Source organism: Ictidomys tridecemlineatus, chromosome 10 (assembly GCF_052094955.1).
Source record: "Ictidomys tridecemlineatus isolate mIctTri1 chromosome 10, mIctTri1.hap1, whole genome shotgun sequence".
Lineage (NCBI taxonomy): Eukaryota > Metazoa > Chordata > Mammalia > Rodentia > Sciuridae > Ictidomys > Ictidomys tridecemlineatus.
Window position 1 is genome coordinate 125598713 of NC_135486.1, and position 25416 is coordinate 125624128.

The following is a 25416-nucleotide window of genomic DNA, read 5'->3' on the forward strand; positions in this document are numbered from 1 at the left end:
CCATGTCGATCCTGTCTTCGGGAGCGTCTTGCCTACAATTTTTGTGGCTCAGACTCTCCACTCGGGTGCGGGTCTCCCTCGGGGGCGGCCCTTCTCTCCCACTTCCCCGCCCGCGCCCGCCGCGGGGCGCCCCCTCTCCCGTGCGGGCGGGCGCCAGAACAGTGTCGCCGGCCGCCTGCAGGTGTCTCCCCACGGAGGGGCGCGCGTCCCTGCGCCGTGGCCGCTGCCAGGCGCCAGCAGCTCCTCGCCGAGGTGCACTCGCGCTCCGGGCTCCGGGCGCGCCGGGTCCGCTCCGCCGCTGCCACCCGCCGCCCGCGCCCCCGGCGCGCTCCGCGTCCCCCGAGCCGCGCCCCCAGCCCGGGGGGGCCATGGGCCCGCGCCGCGTCCACTGCCGCCGATCGCAGGCGCCCGAGCCCCGGGGCGCGGCGGGCAGCGGCCACTGACGCGGGGCGCCGGCTGCCAACTTCGCGCGCGGAGCTCCCCGGCGGCGCGGTCCCGGCGGCGCGGGCGGCATGAAGACGAGCCGCCGCGGCCGAGCGCTCCTGGCCGTGGCCCTGAACCTGCTGGCGCTGCTCTTCGCCACCACCGCCTTCCTCACCACGCACTGGTGCCAGGGCACGCAGCGGGTGCCCAAGCCCGGCTGCGGCCAGGGCGGGAGCGCCAACTGCCCCAACTCGGGCGCCAACGCCACGGCCAACGGCACCGCCGCCCCCGCCGCCGCCGCCGGGAGCGGCCCCCCTGGCGGCGCGCTCTACAGCTGGGAGACGGGCGACGACCGCTTCCTCCTGAGGAATTTCCACACCGGCATCTGGTACTCGTGCGAGGAGCAGCTCGGTGGGCCCGGTGAGTGCGCGGCGCCCGGCTCCGGCTCCGGGCGGTGCGGCCCCGGCGGCCGAGCCACAGCGGCGCTCCGCGCTCCGCGCTCCAGGCTGGCGAGGCGCCCCGCGGCCGGCCGCACGGACCCTGCGCCCCGCAGGGCTGGCCGAGCGCTCGGCGGGGACGCGCCTTTGCGCGGCGGGGGGCCGGGGGCCGGGTACGGGACGCCCCGCCGGTCAAGGCTGGGGCAGGCTCCTGCGACGCCGGGCGGCTTTGGGGACGTTGCCGCCCCGGGAGGCGCGTCTCCCCGACACCCACCCCAGCTCGGGTCGGAGGGGCGCGCGTTCCTTTCCCCGCTTGAACTCGTCTCCGCGCTCCCCCCCCCCGCCCTCTCCACCCGCTCCGGACGCCCCCCACCGCCCCGTCGCGCCCCTGGGGGTGGTGGCAGTGCCCGGGGCTTTGCAGAGGGCTGCCCTCCCATCGCAGAGCCGCGGGGCCAGGAACTCGGGGGTCATTCTCCTACCCCCACCTCCCGCGCCACTCAGCCTCCCAGACGGGCTTGGGAAGCACGGGAGTGGGGACTGGGGGGAGTCCCGTGGGTTCCAGGGAAGCTGCACGCACCCAGAAGCCGGAAAGCCCTTGGTATCCTGTCCCTCTCCTGGAATAGGATGTGGCCAGAGGGACACCAAGGCAGGCGGGAAGATGGGACAGCTGCCACCCTCGGCTTTGGGAGTCCAGGAGGACTTGGCTCAGCTCGAGGCTCATGGGGATGGGAAGGGGGCTTGGTTCTCAGGAGGCAGGTCTGTGCCCCTTCCTCTGTCCTCCTGAGGCAGCCAGGGCTGGAGGGAGTGTCCCCGAGGCAGGCATATGGTCGGGCTCAGGGACAGCCGCCTGATGGGGTTTGCTGGGTAGATAGTGGTGGTGCTGGCCCCACAGGACCCAGCGCCGCTGACATGGTGTGGCTCCAGGTGGTGTGTGGGACCCTCCGGTGTGAGTGGACCTCTTCCCCAAGGTTAGACCTCCTCCAGGCAGGTGGATCTCTTCAAAGGCACTTGGCACGTGTGGCTCCAGGGTGATGGCAGTGGACATCCACAGGCAGAGCAAGCCGTTCGCTTACTTGGCAGAGGCAGGGTCCTCTGGAGAGAAGACCCACGTCCCACCCACTTTGGAGGCCAGGTCTCAGGGTATTCTCATCCTTGCTTCTATGTCACCACTCCAGCCACAGCCTGGAATTCCCTGGGGCCTACCTGCCTTTGGTCCCGAGCATATTGTCCCCCTCCCCAGGACGTCCTTCTGTGAACGTCTCCCTGGGAGGTCTGGCTGCCTCCCCGACTTCTGGGGAGTGTCTGTCACACAGTAGGCCTTCAGTAAATAGTTGCACCATAAACATGTTAATTTGCAATATGGGGACGTGGGACGGGGCCTTGGGAGGACAGGCCAGCGGTTTCTTGGGGTGCTGTGCTGTCTGTCCCCTGTCTTGCTTCTGGGGCTGCCAACTGAACTTTCCTGGGACTTCGCCTGGTATGTGCTGGCCCCTTGTCAAAGACCTGATGTGTTTGAGGAGGGTCCTGCCTTGACCAGTTCACCCCATCGATTCATTTCTGGGGTGCATTCAGGACATGAGTCGTCACTGTGGCGTGTCACAACACTCACAGGAGAAATCAGCCCCAAAGCCATCTTGGCTCACGTCCCTGCTTCTACCAGCCCGGCCCTCACCTGCCCCACGGAGGCCTCATACAAGGTCCCTCTGCACCCTTTGGAGCCCAGGTCCCCGTAATTCTTTCTCCAAGTTCAAGAATATGTTTCTGAGCTTCAGGAGACCTTCCCTGGGGACAGGTGTCCTGTGCCTCTGGCCAGGTGTCTGCTCTGCGTGGAGACCAGCCTTCTCCCTGCGCACACACTTGGAAACACACACTGTGTCTTGTCTGTGGCAGTCCCCAGGGTCCTGACCCTGCCTCTGTGGCATGTCCCAGCCCCACACTGGCCATCTGGAGCCTGGGAATTATTGCCAGTCTCTCCTGACCACTCCCTGAAGGTCGCAGTCCTGACGCTTGCTGTCATTTCTCTGTAGCTCACGCGGGCTCCACTCGGGATGTTCAAACCCGTGTACGGCCTTTTTAAAAACAAAAGTGTCAGTTGAAAACATTGAAGAACAATGTTGGGGAGACTCATGGAACCCTCTGGGCACCCCTGGCCCTGCGGGGACATCTCCCCTGCGCTCTTACTAAAATCCCGGCCACCACCACCTCAGGGGCAGGCAGGTCTCAGGTGACAGACTTGGGACTCGGGGGCTTCTGGCAAGGGATCGTATCTTCTTTCCAGGGGCAGAAAGAAACCGGAGGGAGGTGACGTGGGAAGAGAGTGGATAGTGTGGGTCGAGGTGGCATGGGGGGGTAGCTGAGACAGGACCCCTGCCCGTCAGTCCTCTGTGAGCCCCACGGTGGCTGGTGAATTCATTTCCCACGTTGTCCTCATCCCTCCCAGAAGATTCCCAATTTTCCTCCCCGGGGGCCTGGGACACAGTCAGGGGCTTGTCTTTGCTGGTGAGAAATCGGGGGGCGGCCTGAGGCCCGGCGGGTGGTTTCCGCTGCTGACCCCCACAGCTCCCAGATGCTCCCCGAATCCTCCACCTCTGGGCCTGCAAGGGTGTCGCAGGTACCTGGCCTCAAACTTTTGTTGCCATGACAACCTGTCTTCTGGGTTCTGTGACCGTTTTATTTTATTTTATTTTATTTTTTCCTCCAAGAGGAAAAGCCACCCAACATCCCCTGCTAAGGCCCCTGCCCTCCCCCCAGGTCCCCCCAGGTCCCCCACATCAGCGAGGACCGCGTCCTCCCTCCCTCCTGGAAGCCCCGGGCAGAGCTGGGTCCCTGTCTGGGTTCCACCCAAGGCAGAGCCGCCCCGGCCACAGATCCAGCCTCTCGGTGGGTGGGAAGCAGCGCTCCAGGGCCAGCTCGGCCACTTCTCTGTGTCTCATTTGTCCCCACCGAGGTCACTCCCCCCCCACTCCCAGGGCAGCCCCCCTGCTATGCCCCCTTCCCACACCCCGAGCCGCAGCCTTGGCAGCGTCCTGAACAGACCCACTGTCGCAGCCGGGCACAAAGGAGCCCTTTCTCCTCCGTGTCCCCGCCCAGGCGGGGGGTGGCCAGGCCTCTGCAGCGTCGCCCCCCCACCCCGGCCTCCCCGGGGCCAAAGACGAAGTCCAGGGGCGGAGACGGGGCGCGTGGGGGCGCTGGGTGTGAATGGGCCTGAGGGAGGCCTGGAGAGAGGCCAGGGGGACAGGTCACAGGGGGGCCGTGGGTGGGAGAGACGAAGTCCTAGGAGGGACCCTCGTCTGGGACCCCACGTGCCCCACCCAGAGAGGCCCCGCCCAGGGTCCCGGAGACCAGGGAAAGGGCAGGTTGGGGGTCTGACTCTGGAGCCCCTCCCCCGGGGGGATGGGTGGGTGGCTGTCCCCGAGGGACTTCCCCGTGGTTAGTGCAGGCAGCTCTCCGGCCACCCGTGCCCTAGTCCCAGTCACCCACAGCTCTCCCCTGGACCCCGCAGAGGCCTCCCCGCCTCCTCCTGGGCCCCGGCCCTGCTCCGGGTGGGTTGTCGCCTGGCATCAGAGGCTCCCCAGAGCCTTCCTGTGCCCAGCGCCCTCCCAGGTCCTCCCTCCCACCCAGAGCCCCAGCCAAGGCCCCCTCTGAGCCTCTCTGAACTCCTCTCCCGCTGCCCCCAGGGTCTCTGCGCTCCTGCGTCTCTGGCCTCCCCCCCTCCCCCACGAGGCCCCCTCTGGCCTCAGGGCCTTTGCACCCACTGCTCTTCCCCCAGATCCACCGAGACCATTTCCTGGAACTTTAAAAGATCTGGGCTCAGTTTTCTCTGCCTGATTCAAAATGAACCCGCCCCCTACATGTCCTGCTTCATTTTTCTCCTGGCACTTCCTGTCCCTGACCCTGTACCCGTGTCACTCCTCTGTGTTGTTCACCGGCTCCATGAAGGTGGGGATTGATCTTTCTGGGCATGGTTTGCTTAGAACACTGCACATAGTAGGTGCTCAATCATCTTTAGGGATGAGTATCAGCTGTCGTCACCGTTGTCCTTGGGTGTTGGTGGGACATTGGGCAGCCTTCGTGTCGGGAGCATCTCGTGGGCAAGGACTTGGACTTTGGAAGCCGTGAGCCCTGGACAAGGGCTGTCTCCTGTCGTTCAGATAGTGGCAGGTGCCAGGGTTACCCCCATTTCCTGCAGAGGAAACCAAGGCCCAGAGAGGCAAAGCGACTTACCCCAGGTCACACAGCAGGCAAACGGCAAACCTGGGGTGTGCGCCCAGAGGCTGCCGTGCGGATGGTGCACTGACCCTGGCCTGACGCCTCAGCCTCCCTGGGCCCCTCCAGCCAGTCCGGCTGGAAGGGCGCTGTGCAGGGACTCCCGGGTCTGGGTGCGAGTCTAGATTCTGCTGCCCATTTGCCGAGTGGCTTCTCAGAAGTCCCACTTCTCTCTCTCTTTTTCCTGGACTTTTCTTTCCTCAGGTGTAAAAACAAGTCTTTATTTGTTTATTTTTGAACTTTTTTCATGGAAGTTGAAGACGGCAGAGCGCTGTCCTTGTGACCACAGGCTTGGAGTCAGGCCCGTCTGTGCACAGTCAACTGCTGTGTGGCCCTGGGTAGGAGATCACCCTCTCTGGGCCTCAGTTTCCTTGGTTGGGGCATGAGGACAGTGCTGTTTGCCGGGTCCGACAGGAGTGGGTCCTGCAGGACCCGCTGTCATCTGACTTCTGGCTGCTGGGGATCCCGCCTGCGCCTCCCCCAGTCCAGCCCCCTGACTGTGTCCTGCCAGCTCCGCCCACGTCTGATCCCTGCCTCTCCCGGGCCTCTCTGGGCCCCTGCTTCTGCCCTCGGTCTGTTCTCCACCCCACAGCCACGAGGAGTCCTGTTAAACCCCGGCCAGGCCACCTCCGGTCCTACTCAGGACCTCTGATGCATACCCAGGGTCAAAGCCGAATACCTCAAGGCCTTCGAGGCCCCTCTGACCTGTCCCACCGCCTCTCTGACCTTCCCTCTGTCTTCTCTCCCCACCAGTCCCCCTGCCCCAGCCACACCAGCCTCCGCACTGGCCCTTGAACAGGCCGAGATGCTTCTACCTCAGGGCCTTTGCACCTGCCCATCCCTCACCTGGAATTCCCTTCCTTGATTCATGCAAAACCCGTGTCTTCCATCTCGGCTGCTGTGTCCGCTGTGTCCTCCCACAGCATGGCCTGGTTGGGAACTTGTGCAGGTGTTTACCTCACGACAGAGCAGAGTCCCAGACCCGGTGGCCCTCAGTAGGTGGCTGAGACTCTGGCCCCAGGGCGTCTCTGCCCTTCCCTGGAGGAAGAGAGGCCTGGCTGGGGACAGAGAGGGACTGTGGGGCCGGAGAGGGCAGGGCACACGCCCCGGGGCTGAGGGGAGCTGCGCTGGGGGCTCCAGGGCGGAAGGAGGGGACGCGGCCTTGGCGGTTCCTGGCGGTTCCCTGGTTGCTCCAGCTGCCCTTGGGGGGCCACGATCTGTGTCCAAAAGTAGCCCCTGGACTCCAAAAACGCTCTGGCGGGTGGCGGGTGGCCCCAGGAGCCAGGTCCCCTCCCGGGGGCTGTGGTCTTCCTGGTGGTGGGGACGAGGACGGCAGCTCGGCCTCTGGAGGTGGGGCAGGGGCCTTGGGGTGCGTCCCGTCCACAGGGAGGAGGAGGTGCCACATGGTGAGGGGTGACAGAGACCAGGGGGAGGGTGACACAGAGCCACAGAGCCAGGGGCCACCCAGGTGTGCTGTGCCCTGGGAGGGAGGAGGGAGGGGCCCGGAGTGGCCGGGGCGGTGGGGGCACCTGTCCCTGTCCTGAGGGGCTGGTCCAGGCCTGGCCGAGGCCCCTGCAGGGAGACCCCGTGTCCAGGTCCGGCTGGTTGAGGCCCAAGGCAGCCGGTGGGGAGGCCGGGCCGGGCCTCGGGCCTCCCCTTCCTCCTGTGGGTGGTGGACACCTGGTGCAGCCCCTGCCCACCCCGCTCCGCCCAGGGGCCTTCGAGTCACATGGACTTTGAACAGAGTCATTGAAACACCCGGGGACAGAGGGCCCTGGGCACTGGTTATCATCCCCCAGGGACGGCTGCCCACAAGCCCGGGACCCCCGTCCCGACTCCCCGTCCCCAGGTCTCTGCGCCCGGCTCTGTGGGGGAGGGAGGAGGAGGCGGGTGGCTCTGTCCCTCCTCTGTCCTCTGAGCCGCCATCAGCCCAGCTCCTGTCCCTCCTGCCTGGACGGGGCAGTCCCCCTGGGCCCCAGCACAGAGGTCTTCTGGGTGGTCAGACCCCCCCTAGAGCGTGCTGGCCGGGGCAGGGGACCTGGACGCAGGCCACTGGGTGTCCACTCAGTGGGGCCCACGCTCCGCACACCTGGCGTCTGCAGCCAGTCCAGGCTGTGACAGCTGTGACAGCTGGGTCAGCCTGCGGTCCCTCCCAGCACTGGTTTCCTGCTCACAGGCCCCTGGCAGGTCAGCTGGGCTCTGCGTCCTGCTGACCTCCCTGGGGACCCAGCACAGAGGGTCCATCCCGGGGTTTCCGGGTGGTCGGGGCAGGAGAGGGGCTGGGTTCTTGTCCACATGTGGCACGCGCCTTTCTGGGGACATGTCACTGGTCAGAGCAAACCACCGGCCACGTCCCGCCGTCTCCTGGGGCTGGAGGATGGCGGCCCTACCGCCCGCTCAGACAGCAGAGAGCGGGGAAGGGTGGTGGGCACACGGGACCCCTCTGCCCACCCTGTCCCATCTCAGCAGGTCTCTGCAGGGAGAGGGCTTTCTGACCACTGGTGAGTCCGCTGGACAGGCTGCCCCGGGAGCCCCGCAGAGAGGGCGGCCTGGCTTGGACTCTCCAGGGTCTGTCCTGGGACCTCCCATCCTAGGCTCTGATGGGTGACGTCCCAGTTCTCTCCTTTTTTTAGTCCACACAGGGGACAGCGTGGCTCCTCTAGGGCCTCCCTTGCCCCTCCACTCTCCTTTTTAAGGCATTGGTAATTGTGTATTTACTAGCTGTTTAAATTTTCTGATTTACCCTGGTTTTCTTTGGGCCCACTTTCCTGAGGTTTGTCATCGGTAACATCCTCAAGTTTTGAGGTCGAGGACTCAGTTCCTGTAGTACAAAACGAGGGAATCCGTTCAGTGCTATGAATTTGCCTCTGGGTACGGCTTTGGCCACATCCTCTGGGTTTCTCCGACATGACTTTCTAAAGATTCTGCAACAGCAAGTTGTGGAATTTTGGTTTCGTCGTTTCGTGGGTCCAAGGATGATTTAGTAGAGCATTTAAAAATTTCCCAGGGGTGGGAGGGAAGGGAGGGGGCAGGGGATTAACAAGGACGGTGGAACGTGAGGGACATCGTTAAACAAAGTACATGTACGAAGACTCGAATTGGTTGTCAACATACTTTATATACAGAGATATGAAAAATTGTGGTAGATATGTGTAATAAGAATTATAAAGAAAAAAAAACTTTTTTCCCCAGAGCTTTGTGTTATTGCTTAGATTTTTGCCATTAATTTTAAACTGAATTTGTTGAATGATAAAAAAGGTGATGAGAAAAATTTCTGCTTTGTTATTTTTTTTGTAAATATTTTATATAAAAATCAGATATGTTCCCTGGGTGTAGCTTAAAGCAGCTTCATAACACAGGATTATTTAATGACTTTGCTATTTATCTATCTTTGCTGTCTTGATCTTCGTCAGGCTAGATGAGGCGGGTGACAAACTTGCTCGTTAGTGGGGCCTTCTTTCCATTTTAACTTGCATTTCTCATAGTTTTGGTTCTGATAAACTTCAGTTCTATAATATATATGTATATATCACAAAAAGATTCTTGAGTGATATTTTCCTTGTGGAGCTGTGGGTTTTAGCTTCTGTCAAGATGAAATGACGGTGTCCCCCAGCGAATGCTTTTTATTTTGAATTCTATTTTTTTTTTATATTTTAATATTGCTCTTCCTGCCTTCTTCTGCCGGTGTCCCTTGATAGATATCCTAGGAGCCTCTTTATTTTAACTTTTCTAGGTCTTCTTGCCAGGTGCAGATCTGCCGAGAACAGTCGAGTCAGCTTCCTTTCTTTTAGTAAAACCTGAGGGTCTCAGCCAAATAACGTCTATTTCTGTAACAAATACATTTGGTCTCACTTCTTTCTTTTATTTTTGGTCCTGGGGACTGACCGCTGGCGGCTTGGACTGCGGCTCGGATGCTGCGGGTGTGGGTCACCGGCTGTGTGCCAGCTCCCCTGCCGGATGGCAAAGGGGCTGCCAGGCTCCAGCCCTCGCGGACTTCCAGTCGGGTGTGCGTGCGGGCACCTGTGTGCGTGTGGAGGGGACCTGGGAAAGCAGCCCTCCTCCCTGTGGAGGTGACGTGGGGTGGAGACCTGAAGCAGCTGCGAGCCACCAGAGGAAACGGTGGCCAGGCGGAGGGTTCAGCGCAGGCACGTCTTTGCACAGGGAGACGACCTGGTGGCGGATCTTAAAGGGCTGGTGTGGCCGGGGAGCAGCGGGAGGGAGGGCAGCCAGGGGACGTGGGAGAGGGACAGCGTGGGCCGGGGAGGGGCTCTGTGCCCAACACAGGTGATGCACCCCGTGGCTTTGGCTCTGGTGGCCGCGTGGCCGGTGGAGAACACAGGCTTAACCCTGTGGCCATGGCCCCTGCTTTCTGGCCTCCAGGGTCAGAAGGACTGTTGGAGGCCAGTCGGCCTCTTGTTCCTCGGGAGGAAACTTGGTGGTTTCTCCTGTTCGAAGTCTTGCAGATTCTCCCTGTGCATCCTCAAAACAGAGACTCCACCACGGAGGGCAGAAGTGTCTCCTAGTCACTTATGTATTCCAGCTCGGGTGGAGCCCAGGGCCTCCCACGCGCCAGGCAGGTGCCCGACCACCGAGCCGCGCACCAGGCCTAAACAGTACTTTAAAATCAGCCTGGCGTCTACTCGATTTGTTAGATTCATAACAGATCAAGTGGGAGGTACAGAGATGTCCCATCTGTCCCTTGTCCTCTATAACCCCACCCGAGGGGTGCTTTTGTTAATGACCCAGATCTACCCTTTAGAATCCCCTAGAACAGTCCCACTGTCCTGAATGTCCTCTGCACTCTGCCTGCCCACCCAGCCCCTCCTCCGTCCCCAGCAACCAGAGATCTTTTCACTGTACCCATAGTTTCTCTTTCCCAGAACGTCAGAGATTTGGAATCAAATATGTGTGTAGCATATTTGGATTTTCTTCCCTGAGCCGTGGGCACTTAAGCTTCCTCCATGTTTTCGTAGCTCATTTATTTTTCTGTGCTGCATAGTATTCCACTGCCTGTGCCTGCTGTGGTTTATTTACCCACCCACCCACTCCAAGACAACCTTGGCTGCTTCCAAGTTTCGGCAATTGCTAACGAAACCCACTATCAACATCTGCGCGCAGGTTTTTGTGTGGACACAAATTTTCAGCTCCTTTGGGTAAACACCAAGAAGTGTGATTTCTGGGCCTTGTGATAAGAGTGTGTTTGGTTTTGTTAGGAAACTGCCAAACTGTCTTTCACGGTGGCTCTTCGCTGTTGGTTCCCACCCGCAGTGACTCAGCCTTCTCGTTTGGCACCGTTGCCAGCACCGGGTGCTGTTGGGGTCCTGGGTTTACCTTCTCGTTTCTTTCCGCGGCTCCTCTTCCCGTCACAGCAGCACCGTCCCCGGGTGCTCCGGGGACACCCCTCACTGGGTGGGTTTCTGCGCCTGTCATCGTGTGGGCAAGATTTCCGGGTTCCTGTGCCTCGTCCTGTTGTGTTCCAAGGGGGTTTAGAAGGTCCCTTCTGCAGCGTTGGCGGGACAGGGATCCCCAAGGCTCCTCTCAGCTTGGGAGCCTCTGTCTGGGGCCGGTGGCCTCCGCGGTGCCTCTCCAGGGGCGCTCTGGCTTGTGTTTTTGGTACCAGGGGTTGAACCCAGTGCTTTACCACGGAGCCCCGTCCCCAGCCCTTTCAAAACATTTTATCTAGAGACAGGGCCTCGCTGAGTCGCTGAGGCTGGCTTTGAACTCGCGATCCTCCGGCCTCAGCCTCCCGAGCTGCTGGGGTGGCCGTGGGCACCGTGTGGCCCAGCGTGGCTTGGTTTTCTCAGGATGGGCAAGTGGGTCCCTCCACCAAAGCAAGAGAGGGCAGGGGCTCTCCTCCCAGATCTAGCTCAGAGGGGACACAGAAAGAAGGAGGCCACCCTCTGCCCCCCCCTCCAGCTGAGCTCCTGACTCATGCAAAACACCTCCGCTGTCACAGGGAAGGAAGCGCGGGGACCTGCGTGTCGCCTGCGCCCGATGCCCCTCGCCTTGGGGGTGAGTCTGCACTTCCCTGTGGGGACATCGTTCCTGGTTCAGGGTTGACTTAGGTTTTGCGACCCGCTGGCTCACGGTGAAGCCCCCTCGCTCACCTCCTAGGGTCTGCGTCTGGAAACCAGGAGTCACCTCCCGGTTCCATGAAGTCGCCTGTGGTTCCTTTCTTAACAGAAACGGTGAATTAAGACTGCAGTCGCCAGCAGCCACTGTCCCCTCCGCCACCTCTCACTTGGCAGTTCGGGGGCTGCTGCTGCACCTGCCGCCACCCCCTAGCTCCCAGGCGTGGGCTTCGCAGGTGAAGAGTGGGTGGAGCGGAGGGAGGAGCAGCCCCCACCAACCCGTGACGTCACGGCAGGGCGTGTCCAGAGGTGGAGCCCTTCTGTCCTCCTCGGCTGTGTCCAGTGATCAGCCGATCAGCGGAGATTCCCTCTTGGACTGATGATTGACAGGAGGCCCGATGCCCGGTCGCCTGGGTCACCTCCCTGCCTGGTGTCTCTTGGGCACTTTGCTTGAAGGCTGGGTGAACCGGCCAGGCACGCGTCCCTGCTGGACGCCCATCTGTCCTCTGTCGCGGGTAGATTCTGAGGACCGGAGCGTGGCATCGGCTCAGAGATTCCTGCGCGGCCTCGTTCGCTTCTTGGTGGTGACCATTCATTAGCCTCGAGTCCACAGTGACATTAACCAGGCGCTTTATCCTGACGGAGATCAATGACAATTACCAGCGGCCTTGGTCCTGGGGGAGGCCGCCTCCCTTGCTCCCGGTGACCTTGGCTCATGACCCAAACTAAGGGCCCTGCATTTCTCCTGTTCAAGACTTTTTTGGGTCTGATTCTTGCTTTTGCTTCTTCCTAAGGTCGCAGGGCGCAGGAGGCAGGGTCTCTAGTTCGTGGAGTTTTGGAGGCCGCAAGTGAACCAGCCAACACGGAGGGTCTTAGTAGTGAGGGTCCCAATGCAGGGTGCAGGGTGACCGGGGAGCTGCTCTGGTTTGGGTGGCCAGGGAGGAAGGACTCTCCGGGGGTGACCTTGTTGTGGGACACAGATGTCGAGACAGAAGATGTCAGGAGAGGGAATCACCAGAGGGAATGGCAAGTGCAAAGGCCCTGAGGTGGGAGTGGGAGCCTGGGGGAGGTGTGTCTGGCGGGGAGCCAAGTCATGAGGCTTCTGCTGTGGTCCAGGTGGAGGGACAGCAGTGTGAGCTGCGGAGATGGTCGTGGGGATCGTTTTGCAGGAAAAACAAGGGGCTCAGTGAGGCCATGGGAGACGGAGAGCAGGCAGGGATGACCCCTGGGCATTTGCTCTGCAAAACCTGCGGGAGATGCCATTTATGGAGGTGGAGAACAGGGAGGGAAGGGCTTGGGGAGAAGAGTCAGGAATTTTGTTCTCAGACATCGGAATGCCCCTGGGGACCGAGGACAGGTGTCCCAGCTCAGGCAGGGCTAGCGTTCTGGATGGCATCCATCCTGGCTGGGGGGCGCTGTCCTGTGCGCTGTCGGGATTTCAGAGGCTCCGGTACCCAGCCCGATGGCAGCGGCACCCACCCCTGCTGTGACCATCAAAAGTGTCTCCAGGCGTCACCAAGCGTCTCCTGGAGGGCAGAGTCGCTCCTGGTTGAGAACAAGCATGAAACTCTCACAGGGACATTCGCTGCCATCGCAGGAAGGGACGGCACAGGGGCGGGCACCTCCCCTTCTCAGCACAGGGTCAGTGCTCCTACCTGACCTCGTTCCCAACACAGCTGACCGTCACCTGTGATGACGGGCCTGGCCATCGGCATGCACTCTCCCTTCCCTGGGGACAGAAGGAGAGACGAACCCCGGACGATGTCTGTGGCGTTTGCAGTCAGACCCTGGAGGGCGTCTGTCACCGCCTGGGCCTCGGTCCCCTGTGTCAGTGGAGGCCACCTGAGCTGCTCTGTGGGGACACGCAGAGCCCTGAAGTGGGAGGTCAGCGGGGTCACCCGGGCGACTCAGCTGGAGTTTCTGGGGGCCGCAGAGCGTGAGAGAAATGTGCAGCGGAACCGTCTCGGGGCGCTGTGAAGGTGAACCCGTAAACAATTAGGAGCTATTTGGCGGCTGTAAAGTGCCACGTTTGATCTCGGGAATGATGGAAAAGGAGGGTTCCCGGGGCGGCCTGGCGGGCGGCTCTCGGGCTGCGGTGGGAGGACGCGGTGGCGATGCTCAAGGCTACGGTGATCTGGAAGGATGTTTTGTTCAGGTTCAGCGTCACCATGGAGACAGACTCTCCCCTCCTTCCCGTGGAGCCGATTCCAACTCTTGTGCCCATGTGTACACCGCACCCCCGCCCCTCCTCCCGGCTCTGTCTGATGCAGGTGGAGGCAAGAGTCGGGGGGACCCTGGACAGGGCCAGCCTGGTGGGATCTGGGGTCCAGTCTTGCCTTTGCCTCTTAAGTGCAGGGAATGAACCCTGGGCGCTTAACCACTGAGCCACACCCCCAGCCTTTTTTTTTTTTTTTTGAGACAAGGTCTTGCTAAGTTTCTGAGGCTGGCCTCAATTTGGGGTCCTCCCGCCTCAGCCTCCTGAGTCCCTGGGATTACAGATGGGGGCCACCGCACCTGGCTCCTTTGTTTTGTGTATTTAATAAGGTCCCAGGGAACTGGACCGACCCCCAGTGCACCCTCCTATGGCAGGCGGCAGCCTGGGACATTGCTAAGGGCTGTGTCACCTCAGCTTTATGGTGGCTCCCTGCAAGCTACCTGACCGCCCCCTGGCATGATGACATCTGTCCATGACCTGCGACGGGGACCCTGGGACCGCACGTGTGGGTTTAAGGCAGTCCCGGGAGGTTCGGGTGCACAGAGATGAGGAGGGGCTGGGGGTGGCCTCACCTGACGGGGGAATAGGTGGCACTCGGGTGTGAAGAGCAAGCAAACAGGACCTGACGGGTGAGTCCAGTCTGCGAGAAGCAGCGGGGCTTGGCCAGCGGTGAGTGGCCGGGAGAGCAGTGCCTGGCGCCTTATTATGTAACCATATGTCACATGTATCGTTGTGATCACTGCTGCTGCCGTCACTGTGATCTTTTTACTTCTCTATTTATCTATTTATTCTTTAGCCCTAGGTGGACACAGAATCTTTATTTTACATTTATATGGTGCTGAGGGTCGAACCCAGGGCCCCACACATGCCAGTCCAGTGCGCTGCCACCTGAGCCACAGCCCCAGTCCCAACTGTTACCTTAAATCAACAATGAAAAGTGATTCCCCGAACCAGAATGTGACCTTGGGTTACATCAATAGAAACACTGAGGGGAGCAGAGGGAGGTGGCCACAGGAAGGGCACCTCAGAGCGTTTGGGTTCCGTTCTGGGCGGATGTCCTGGGGAGGGGCTGGGGAGCGTCGTGGGGAGACTGAGGCTGTGTCTGGCTCGTCCACTGGGGGCTCCTGGTTCTGGGAACGGAGAGCTACGGGGACAAGTTCTGCCCCTGAAGTGCGGCCCCTCGTCCCCAGGCATGGGGGGGGTATGGGGGGCGTAGTGTGGGGGGAGCCGCAGAAAGAAGCGTCTGGAAGGAGAGTGGGAGGCTCTGGGGCACCTGGGGGCTGTCTTGAGAGGTGCCCAGGGCTTCTGAGGGGACGAGGGTCCTGCTGGTCCATGAGCCCAGGGCCGCCATCAGGGGAGATGGTGATGGGCGACCCACGGAAGGACGTCCAGCCAGAGCTGGCCACTTGGCCACTGCGCGGTGGCTCCCCCATTAGTCATTGAAACGAGGGTGTGCCCACTCATGTCTGGGCACTTTATTTGGGAAAGGGATTCCAGGAAGTCCCCGTGAAGGAGGGGACAGAGAGAGGGCCAGGGGAAGCGGCCCGTGCAGGGGACATTCCTGAGAAGATCCCCAGGGCAGGGACACCCAGTGAGGGACCTGGACACTGCCAGGAGCAGGCCTCCGGGTCATCGCCGCCCGACGCGGCAGGGAGGAGGGGCTTCCCGCCATCAGGAACCAGGAAACTCCCACGGGGTCACAGCAGTTCAGCCAGAAACCCGGGGCATTCTGGGGACTGGGAAGTGCCAGGTGCACATGGGTGACTTTGGGAGGTGACAGTTTCCTGACACAGGGTCACACAGCCGCGTCTGCCCGGATGATCCCGCCGTAGGGCACAGGCTGGGTCTGGAGGTGGCCTCAGGGGCTCCTACTGCCTTTTGCTGCCCACTGGCGAGATGACGTCACCCAGACCTCCACGGCGGTTGGAGCGGTGGGTGGCCGTGGGGGAGGGGACCTTTTCAAGCTGCTGCTCCTTCCCTGAGCCGCCCACGGGCCTCTCGGGGCTGATTCCACACAGGGCGGCCCTCGGGTGCTCGGCTCAGCAGAGGAGCCTGCTTCGCTGACCTGGGCGAGTCCCACATGGTGAACCACGTTTCCAGGGCAGGGTGGCCCGGTGGCCCGGTGGCCTGGGGTGGCCCAGGAGGCCAGGAGACTCGGTCCTTTCTGGGCTGGGAGACCTCAGCCAGCGCGTTCCCGGGGTGGGGACGCCACACTGTCCCAGGCGGGAGCTGACCTCGCCCCCTCGGACTCAAGGACCCAGCTGCCGCGGCCACCACCCCCGCTGGTGACCGGGCTGCCACCGTGCAGTGTCGTCAGGAGCAAAGTGACTCCCAATATCATGTGCATGGGACGTGGGCCATCAGACCCCCCCCACCCCGGGGCGCTTGCCGGCCACCAGCTTGGATGGAGGAGATGGCAGCCAGCCACGGTCACCAGTCGTGTCCCCGGGAGGCGAGCTCCTGGGGTCCCTGTGAGGGAAGGACGGTGGCTACTGAACCTGGACAGGCCTGGAAGGGTGTCCAGGACGTGTGCGGAGGACACGGGGCTGGGCAGCGTGGCCCCTGGGAGCGGGGGTTCGTCTATTGCTGGGCCGTCCCCGCCGCCTCCTGGCACCGATGGCACTTGCCTGGTGGGGCGCTGGGTGGGGGGTGCTCTTTTTGCGATGACACCTTGGGTGACTGTCCCAAGGAACGCTGGACACTATCTGGAGACCTGTTGTCACCGTTGGCGGTGACATTCTTGGATGCAGAGACAGCTCTGGCAGTACCGGGCCGCCCAGCAGGCTGAGAAGCCTGGAGGGGCCACCCACTGAGGTCCCCCAAGTCCCAGCCTTGGCCCCTGGGCTGTCTTTTGGCCAGCCCAGTCCTGTGGGCGGCGCTGCCCGCCCGAGTCCCTGGTCTCCAGGAGGCGGGCGCTCAGGGCCGGGCGGTGGCCCTCACCTTCTGTGGGTCTCCAGCGACTCCCCACTTCCCGGCTCTTTTCCTCCCTAAGTGCCCTCTCCATGTGTTCCTTCCCATCGGTCACCACCAGCAGTTCTCCAGGACTCTGTCACGGACAGCTTCCCGCCACTCCGCCCTGTGCATAAGGCCGTCGCTGTGTCCCGTGTCGCTGGACATTCAGTTTGGGTTTCTGCGGAGCCCACACCACAGGATTGTCTTCTTCCTTCTCCTTCCTCTTGGTCCTGGGGATGGAACCGGGGCACTGAGCCCTGAGCCACATCCCCATCCTTTTAATTTTGAAACAGGGCCTCGTTGCAATCCTCCTGCCTCAGCCTCCCAAGCTGCTGGGGTTACAGGCCTGCGCCGCCACACCCGGCCCAGGATGATATTTTTCTTGAAGAGACCAGTGTTTGGTGGTTGCTGATTATTTCCTTAGGACAGTTTCCCAGGATGCTCTTCCATCTCTCTTTTCCCCTCTCTCCTCCCCTTCCTCTCTCCTCCTTTTCTTATTTGATTTGATTTACTTAAAAAAATTTTGGAATGACACTGTATGAATATGCTTTAATGTTCAAAGGCACAAAAGAAGGCAAAGCACAAAGTCCCCATATTCCAACCTACCTGCTTCCTCTCCCAGGAGTGACCCCGGGCAGTATTTTTTTTCAAGTCTACATCTGCATCCAATTTAAAAAGCAAATGATGGCTCTCTCTGCTCACTGTTTTGCTCTTATGGGTGTAAATGGGGAGCAGATGTCCTTCACATGAGAAGAGCAAAGAGGAGGTGACTCCTGAGTTACATAAAGGATGGTAAGAGTGGGAGTAGAGTGTCACAGGAAGAAGGGGCAGCAAGTGCAAAGGCCCGGGGGTAGGAATCAACGGGCAGATCTGAAAAGCTCCAAGGAGACCAATGGGCCTGTTGCAGAACCAGAGAGGACAAACTGCCTGTGAGGGACCTGCTTGTGCAGAGTACTGTTGGCTGACATAAAAGTTGGACTTTCCTTCAAAGACTAAAAGGGATGCCTTTGAGGACTTATAAGCAGGGAGCTGATAGGGTGTGATTTGTATTTAACCAAAGAATGTTTCAACTGATGCTTGGAGAATATTGGACGGAGGCAGAAATAGGTTTAAAATGGTGTGTGTGTGTGGGAGGGGGCGGGAAGAGAGGCTGGTGCCCTGCCTCGAGGGTAGAGCGAGGGAACCAGAAGGACTCAGGATGTGGTTTGGAGGTAGAACCAACAGGAGCTGCTGGCAGTTGGATGGTGTGAAGGAGAAAGACCCCCGAGGACCCCTCCTGGGCTTTTGGCCTGAACAAATGTTTGTGTCCGTTGCTGAGAAGATTGAGGTGGAACCAGCTTTTTTTTTTTTTTTGCTGGTAACATAGTGTGAGGGGAGGCGTCTTGAATTTGGACCTTGTTATGTCTGGTAATGTGTGTGTCATAGACAAGTGGACACGAAAGGACACCCTAGGGACCAGAGATGTGATCCAAGCTGGAAACACCCACATTGAAGCCATCAGGCCGAGATGACCCAGGCAGCCCCCACTATATCAACTGGTGTGTTTGCTTCACCCTAACTACACCAGCTCCGTGTGTGATCACTCATTTTTTTCTTCTTCTTAATTTTCTAATTTTTGAAAGCAAAGACAATTGGTAGAAAATTTAGAGGAACGGTGGGGCTGCTTGTATTTGGATTCTGGAGACGTCCACGCTTGTTTTAGTGGCTTTACCTCATCTGAGAGGAGAATCAAAGTCTGACGGATGGGAAAATTAAGAAAAAAAAAAATCCTTTCTGGTTTTCCTGTCATGTCCGCGCAGCTCCAGCCACTTCTGCCTTGGAAGTCAGAGGTGCTCACTGGAGAGGAACCTTCTGGTAAAGACTTAGAGCTGCCTCTTCTCTTCCATGTCTCCTGAATACCCAAGAGACGCAGCTGTCTCACAACTTGCTGAGATGAATTCTGTTGCTTTTTTTTTTATTATAAGTCCTAGCTTTCTCTGCTTTCAGGTTGTATCTCTTTCCAGTGGGGCTGTAATTCCTTGTGGAAGAGTCCTGAGCCATGTTCCCTGCCCCCCGCCCCACCCCCAGACATCAAGAGTGGAATTAGGAAAGTCCTTCAGAGTGTCTGACTTTGGCACTTGGCATGGTGTGTGCACACCCAGGAGGGGGATCTCGTGTCTGTGCTACGTTTTCATCAGGTGGCATCAGCTAATACTAATGTATGTAAGCAGCACCATCTGCATGTGAACCTGCCTGTCTCTCAACTTGCCCTGGAGAGTCTGGGATCTTAAAGTATGCAGGGAACTGTAGGTCACACCTACAGTCACACCTTTGGTAAAGGGACGATGGGCGTGCACTTTGATAACCTAGAGGGGCCTGGAGATTTTGGACATCCTGCTTTGAGCAAGTCAGGAGGTGAATGCAAGTAATAGTGTTCATAGTCCCAGTCCGGAATGGTGTGGTTTCCATAACGGGTCAGGCAGAATCCCAGCCCAGCCCGCCCCGTCCCTATGGTCCAGAGTTCCAGGCATGGGTGTTGGAGCCCAAAGATGAATTAGGAAACTTGTTTGCTTGTAAGTGACCAGCTTAGGCACCAAGGTGAATTTCTGCTGGCTCAATGAGGAAGAAGTAGTGTGGCTTCAGGCTCAGCTGGATCCAGCTGCTCAGATGATGTCAAGAGTTCAGTCTCAACTTTGTCACTTTTCCTGTTCTGTTTTTTTCCTTCTTTCCTCCGCCTCTTTCAGAGTTCTGCGCCTTTGTTGGTTTTCTTTCTCTCTCCAGCATCCTTCTTCATGGGCTGTCCCCAACAGCTCTGTGTATCTCCCCATTCAGCCCCAGGAGGACTCGGGTCATCCGGGTTCCTCAGGAGGGAGGTGGCCCTCGGCCCGGCTGGTCCTCTGCAGCCCTCTGGAGCTGGGGGGCCGGGTCGGCACCATCTGAGCGGGGGCTTCCCGCGGAGATGCGGGTGCTGCCACCAGAGGAGCAGGGCCCGGTGCCGCCACAGCTCGGCCACTCCTTCCTTCAGGTGCTGCTTCAGCCGCTGTCCTTACGGGCAGCACCCTCGGGAATGGCCCCATCGTCCCTCCTGGGGAGGGAATTCCCTCTTCCGCTTCCTCCGGAGTTGTTCTGTGATGCTTCCTCCGTCTCTTCCCCACGACCTGCCATTGACTCTTCACGCCTGTTCTGGCCTCCACAGCTCACGGAGAAGCAGAAAGCCGCCCCTGTGTCCACTCGGTGTGATTATCCGTGTCAGTGAACACACGGCCTGCAGGAGAAGGGGCCCCAGGATATGGCGGACCTGTGCTCTGCATGGCTGACTTCCGGGCAGTCCTAGAACTTCCGGGTTATATGTGACTTCCGGTGGTCTCTGAGCCTTCCGGATTATCATAAGACTTCCGGGAGGCCCTAGGCCTTCCTGCTATCCTAGGACTTCTGCGGGAGTCCTAGGCCTTCCGGGTTATCGTAACACTTCCGGGGGGCGGGGCTCCAGGCCTTCCGGTGACTTCCTCTGCATTCGCGTCCTTTGGTCTTTAACTGGAGGCTGAGCCCTGCGGCCTTGATAAAGCCTCCCTGGGCCGTGGGGGTCGTGGGTGATGCTCTTCTTCTGGCCGCCATCAGGGTGGTTTGCGAGGCTTCGCCAGGCCGCCGCTCCTGGTGGAGGAATCGTTGCCGTCTCCACCTCAGGCCAAAGAGGGCCCGAGAGGCCTGCAGCCAGGTGGACCGGTGGACCAGCTCTGAGGCCAAGCCATCATAGGCGGCCCCGGAGGAAGGCCGTGCAGGTCCAGCAGCGAGTCCCCCCGGAGCCTCAGTCCAGCCCTTGGAAGACCCTTCTGAGAAGGAGGCACCCGCGGCTCGCGGCGTGACTGTGCAGTGGTGGGCTTCCCGGCAGCCCGCAGCCCGCCGGGCACAGCCTTCCTCAGTGCGGCTGCAGGGAGAGCCCATGTCGGAGATCCGGGATCCGGGAGGATGTGGAGAGGGCATCCTGAAGCCATTTTTAGAGCACATTCTTTTTTTAAAAAATTGAACACACATTGATGGAATTGATGGAGCACTATGTCTTTTTTTTTGGGGGGGGGGGTACCAGGGCTTGAACCCAGGGCGCTTAACCACTGAGCATGTCCTCAGCCCTTTTTAAAAATATTTTCTTTTGGAACGGTCTAGCTAATTTGCTTAGGGCCTTGCTAAATTGCTGAGGCTGGTCTCGAACTTGGGATCCTCCTGCCTCAGCCTCCCAAGTGGCTGCGATTATAGGCCTGCACCACCATGTGATGTTTTGAAACATGTACTGAAGAACAGTCTTGTTTGCAACCCTTCCCCCCATTCTCTGGCAAATTCTTCCTCAGGGTAGCACAGCCAGTCAGTGCACACGTTTTTTTTTTTTTTTTTTTTCGTTTGTTTGTTTGTTTGAGGCTTCAGAGTAGCTGGCATCCAGTACTGGAGTAAGATTCAGACTTCTCTGATGTTGCATGCTAAGCTGCATCTGGATTCTGTCACCCCTCCGCCGTCCATCCTTCTATCCATCTACCCAACATCCATGGCTCAGGCACCACACACCCACTCCCTGCTGTCAGTTACCCATGGACCATGCACTTGACTGATAGCTGCTGCTGCCTCAGCTGTGCCAAGCACTGCCTCAGCCACGGAGCTGCCCAGAGTGTAGTCAGTTGCTGCCCCTGAGCGAAAAGTGCAGTTGAGGCGATGGATCTCCAAACAAAGGGAATTCAGAGAGAGCAGGGTCCCATGTCACCCTGGCGGTGGGCATTCACTTGTGCTGATGAATCCACTTGCAAATAAAGCTCTTGCACCCGAGCGGTGGAAACAACAGCCCTCCTGGCCCAGCTCTGCGCACAGCTTGCGCTCATGCACAGCCCTGTGTGTTTCTTAGCACCATTCTTTATGAGGGTTGGTAAGGAAACTGAGGCAGAGAGGGCCGGGAGCAGCTCAGGGATATTCCCTTGGATGCAATGGGGAAGACCTCAGATAAGGGGCGGTGGCTGCTAACCCCAGGCAGGACGTGCTTCTGCAACTCCACTCTGCACGGTGTGAAGGTTTGTCCCTCAGCTGATGAGGCAGGCTGTGTGACACTGGTCCCTGGTGCCTGGCCCTCCACCACCCTTCTAAGCACAGCTTGGCTTGGAGTGAGAGCCTGGATGGCCATTGGCCAGCACAGCAGCCTCTGAGGCCCAGGCCTCTCCTTTCTGGCTGCAGGGAGGAAGTTCCTGCATGTGCCTGGGACTTGTAGCTCAGTGGTTGGCATAAGGCCCATTGAAACCCCTCTAGATAGTGTGGTCTGCTCTGAACCTCAGGCTCTCTCTTTGTTCAAAAGAGATTAAGAAGCACTAGAGAGGTATTCAGGGCGTCAGCACCAAGCTGGGACTTTCTCCTTGGTAGTAATAAAAGGACAGGAGGAACATTAGAAAGGGAACAATTTTCTTTCTCTGAGAGTTAAAAGCTTGTGCTCTGAAGCAAAGCTTCCCGGGATTTAGATTCTTAAGCATGCGAAGAGCATTAACTCTTATTAATATGGCTCTGGTCCTGACTGTGGGCTAGGTTGAAAAGCCACACGCAGAACAATGTGGGGTCAGGAACTCACATCTCGGAGTCGTGGACCTGTGTTCCCACCGCTGCTTCTTCACCTCTGCTAACTCCAGGTGACTTCTCTTGGAGCTTTGGTTTCTCGACCTGCAGGACTGGCCTGAGGATCCCAGTAGTGAGCACGGGGAAGTGTTCACTGAGGCCTGGCATGATGTTGGCACTTCACATGGAACAACTCTTGTGGCCTTTGTGAGGCAGCAACTGGCACATCCACTGGACAGATGAGGAAACCGAGGCAGTCGGAACAGTGCCTGGCCCCAAATCCTCATGGCCAGCCCTGGGTGATAGTGGGATGTCAGCCCCGGTGGGCTGGCCCCAAGTTCCTCACCAACATGGTGGAGGGACTGTGAGATCAACACGTACAACCACCCACCAGTGACCCCACAAGTAAAATGAGGGGTTTGCTGCCGCAAAGCTGAGATTTCTACTAATGATGAGCGATTCCACCAACCTAAGGAAAAAATCTGTTTGCTTTGATAAACTACAAAGTCTAGTGGCATCAGTTTTAGCTGGACACAGGCACTCTGTGTCACAAAGGGCTCTCGATTTCTTAGACTCTCAGTTCACCCAAGACCGTCGCCTCTGGCCATGTGGCATTAGATTGAAGGGTAAGTTCATGAGAATCAAATGTAAATGAAGCCCAAATAAACTTTACAGTTCAGTCTCTTTGGCATGGACCACGTTTCTCTCGCAGTGAGCAGCCACTGTGTTCAAGGACACAACGTCCATCCCTGCTACCATTTTGGACTCTGGAGACCTCTGTGGCTGCTTGTCAGGGGCACTGGGCCCGCCTGCTTTGCCATCCTACAGGGACTTTCTGAGCTCTGGCTGCAGAGGCTCAGGGAGGCTCTCATTGGCCTGAGTGACCCCAGGTGTCTCTCCCTGTGCCAGCCATCAGGCCTGCAGGTGAATGGAGTGCTTTGATTGGCTGGCCTGAACCTCCTGCCTACCTGAGTGACGGCTGGGGAGGGCCGCCCAAACAACAGGGGACAAGTTTCCAGAAGGAGGGGGATGGGAGACCAGAGAGCAGAAAGTCACATGCTGTGATAAGTGGCATTATCTGCCGGTGATTGCCATTGTCCCTCGTGTCCACCAGGGATTGGCTCCCCGCGTACACCAAACCCGGAGGATGCTCAGGCCCCTTGAGTGGCGCAGCACAGCGCCCGCGGGGAACCTAGGCCTGTCCTCCTGCTTCACGAGATCACCTCCTGGGTTACTTAGACCATCTAATAGGATGTAAATGCTGTGTAAATGGTTGTCACACTTTAGCGTTTGGGGAATAATGACAAGAAAAAATAGCCTGTGCGTGTTTAGTGCAGACGGACTTTTTTGCTTCCTAATATATTCTGAGATTGGTTGAACCCGCGGACGGGAAGAGCTGATTCATTTCCTACCCCCATCATTGCTATGTGTCCCTAAAGGCCATGTGCCATCCCCACCCCATTGCTATTAGATTTGGTTATGTGGCTCGTTTTGACTACTGAGATGTGAGCAGAGGTGACATGCACCCCATGGTGAGGTTCTGCTGTCCGTCACAGGACAATAAATCCGATCATGGCTCTTCCTTCTGCCTGGCCCTAGGATGAGAAGCTACAGGGTCAGTGTAGCCCAGGGCAGCTGGGCCTCGCTGAGCATCCAGCCTGCTGCCTCCATGTAACAGGAGCACGAAATACATGCTTGGTCTTTGGGACTCTTTATTGCAGCAGCAAAAGCTGACTCATACAAACCCTGTTTCTCTTCTACCCAGGCCTGTCCTACTTCCTGCTCTAGCCGACTTTGGGCTTCTGTTAGGATCACAGGATAGGGTGTGGCAAATCTGGCAGATTCAAACTCCAGTGAGGAGCAAACTCAGGCTGGAGGAGAATCCTGACATTTCTGCAGGCTCCTCTCCTGATTTAACTCAGCATAAACATTTACTGATCTGTGGTTGATCTGTGGTTCGCTGGGGCCAGAGCTGCAAAATCTTGAGTCCTGGTCCCTGCTATCAAGGTGCCCAGAACCCAGAGAGAGAGACGGGTGAGCAGGTAAGGAAGGTGTGGCGGCACCTGGGAGCTTGGCTTGGCGGTATTGGTAGGCCAGGACCCAGCACAGTGGACTTGACCCAGGACTGGACCTGTGACTGCGCCATGGCCACTCAGTGAGACTCGGGGACCCTGGGGTTGTGTGGTGGCGGGAACTGTCCTCCCTGGGCTCATTATCCCCGACCTGTGTCACCCTGCATTTCTCTGCCTTGCCTGCGGGTCACATTGTGGTCCCGTTGCAGTCCCCGGGGCCATCAGAATGACAGGAGCATTGCGCCCACTGTCAGCCCTCTGCTGTCCCCACATGCTGTGGCCTGACTGCAGACCTGGCCATTCCCGGTTACAGAAGGACAGGTAGGGGTGGGGTCCCCCTCCTTCAGAGCGTCTGAGGCAAAGCCTGGCCCGTATTGATCCTTCATTGAGCCTGCGGTTATTGGAAGCCAGTTACGTCCAGCTGCAGGGCGGGGAGGGCCACGGATGCCATCAGGCAGGGCCGAGGGCAGGGGGAGACCTGGGAGAGGTGAGATGAAGGGCAGGGAGCATTTGGGGCAGAAGGACCAGCTTAGCGAGGATTGGAAACTCGGCACTGGTTAGAGTCCGGCCTGTGGGTGGGGCCACGTCCTTCTTGGACGCATCCCAGGCCCTGCTGGGTGTCTGGTCTGGGGGGTGTCAGGCTCTCCCAGGGTCCGCCTCAGCTCTGGGCTCCCTCCTCCCCTTCCTGTCCCGACCCCTGTGGATGCAGCTTCCGGGTGCCCCTCCTGGTTAGGCCAAGGACGCTCCTGCACCTTTACTCTCCCAGGCCCAGCCTTCCTGTGTGGGCTCCATCCTCTCAGGACCCTGGGGTGGCACTTTCTCTGGTTCTGCAGAGGGACTCTTGTCACAGCAGGGGTCAGGACGGCTTGAGCCCCCAATGGGAAATTAGATGACTGTGATTATGCCACCTCCCCTTATTGAGCACCTGTTATGTGCTGTATCCTCTCAGGCTGCAGGAGCACACGGGGGCTGTGGTGTATTACAAATCCTGCCCTTGGGTGTGGAAGATGGGCCTGACGGCAGCCCTGGTCAGGCTCACTCCATGACTTGTTCATGCACAACCTGAGCAGCTGTGCTTGGCGCCCTGTGACATAGTAGTTTCTGGTTTCGCTCCTGCTGTACAGATGAGGAGACCGAATCTCCAAGAGCATCAGCAGCTTGTTTAAGGTCCCCCAGCCAGCAGGTGTGGGGGCCACTTCACACCAGGCTGCTCCGATGGCAAGTGCCACCCTCTCTGCTGCACTCACCACCGTCAGCAGCGACGGCCCCTTCCTGACGGGCTCTTAGCTGATTTTCCAATAACTCTCCCCGCTGTTCCGGGGCCTGTTATCACTCATTACTGCGTCCTGGAGCTTCATAGATTGTTTTATTTTCCTCTCCCTGTGGCTCCTTGCTTGGGAGCAGCTGGGGACCCGAGGTGCCCC

At 59.1% G+C, this 25416-nt stretch overlaps 1 protein-coding gene across 4 annotated transcripts in view; it reads left to right on the top strand.

The window, feature by feature from the left end:
* Positions 1-230: 230 nt before the first annotated feature.
* The window catches only part of Gsg1l (GSG1 like), a 167688-nt gene continuing 142502 nt past the window's right edge, over positions 231-25416 (top strand). The window contains exon 1 of one of the 4 annotated variants that reach the window (XM_078024168.1): positions 231-843. In XM_078024168.1, the coding sequence (XP_077880294.1) occupies positions 513-843 (331 nt within the window). In that variant the 5' untranslated portion in view covers positions 231-512. The remainder of the gene's footprint in view (positions 844-25416) is intronic. The other 3 variants (XM_078024166.1, XM_078024167.1, XM_078024165.1) reach the window with 3 other exon arrangements.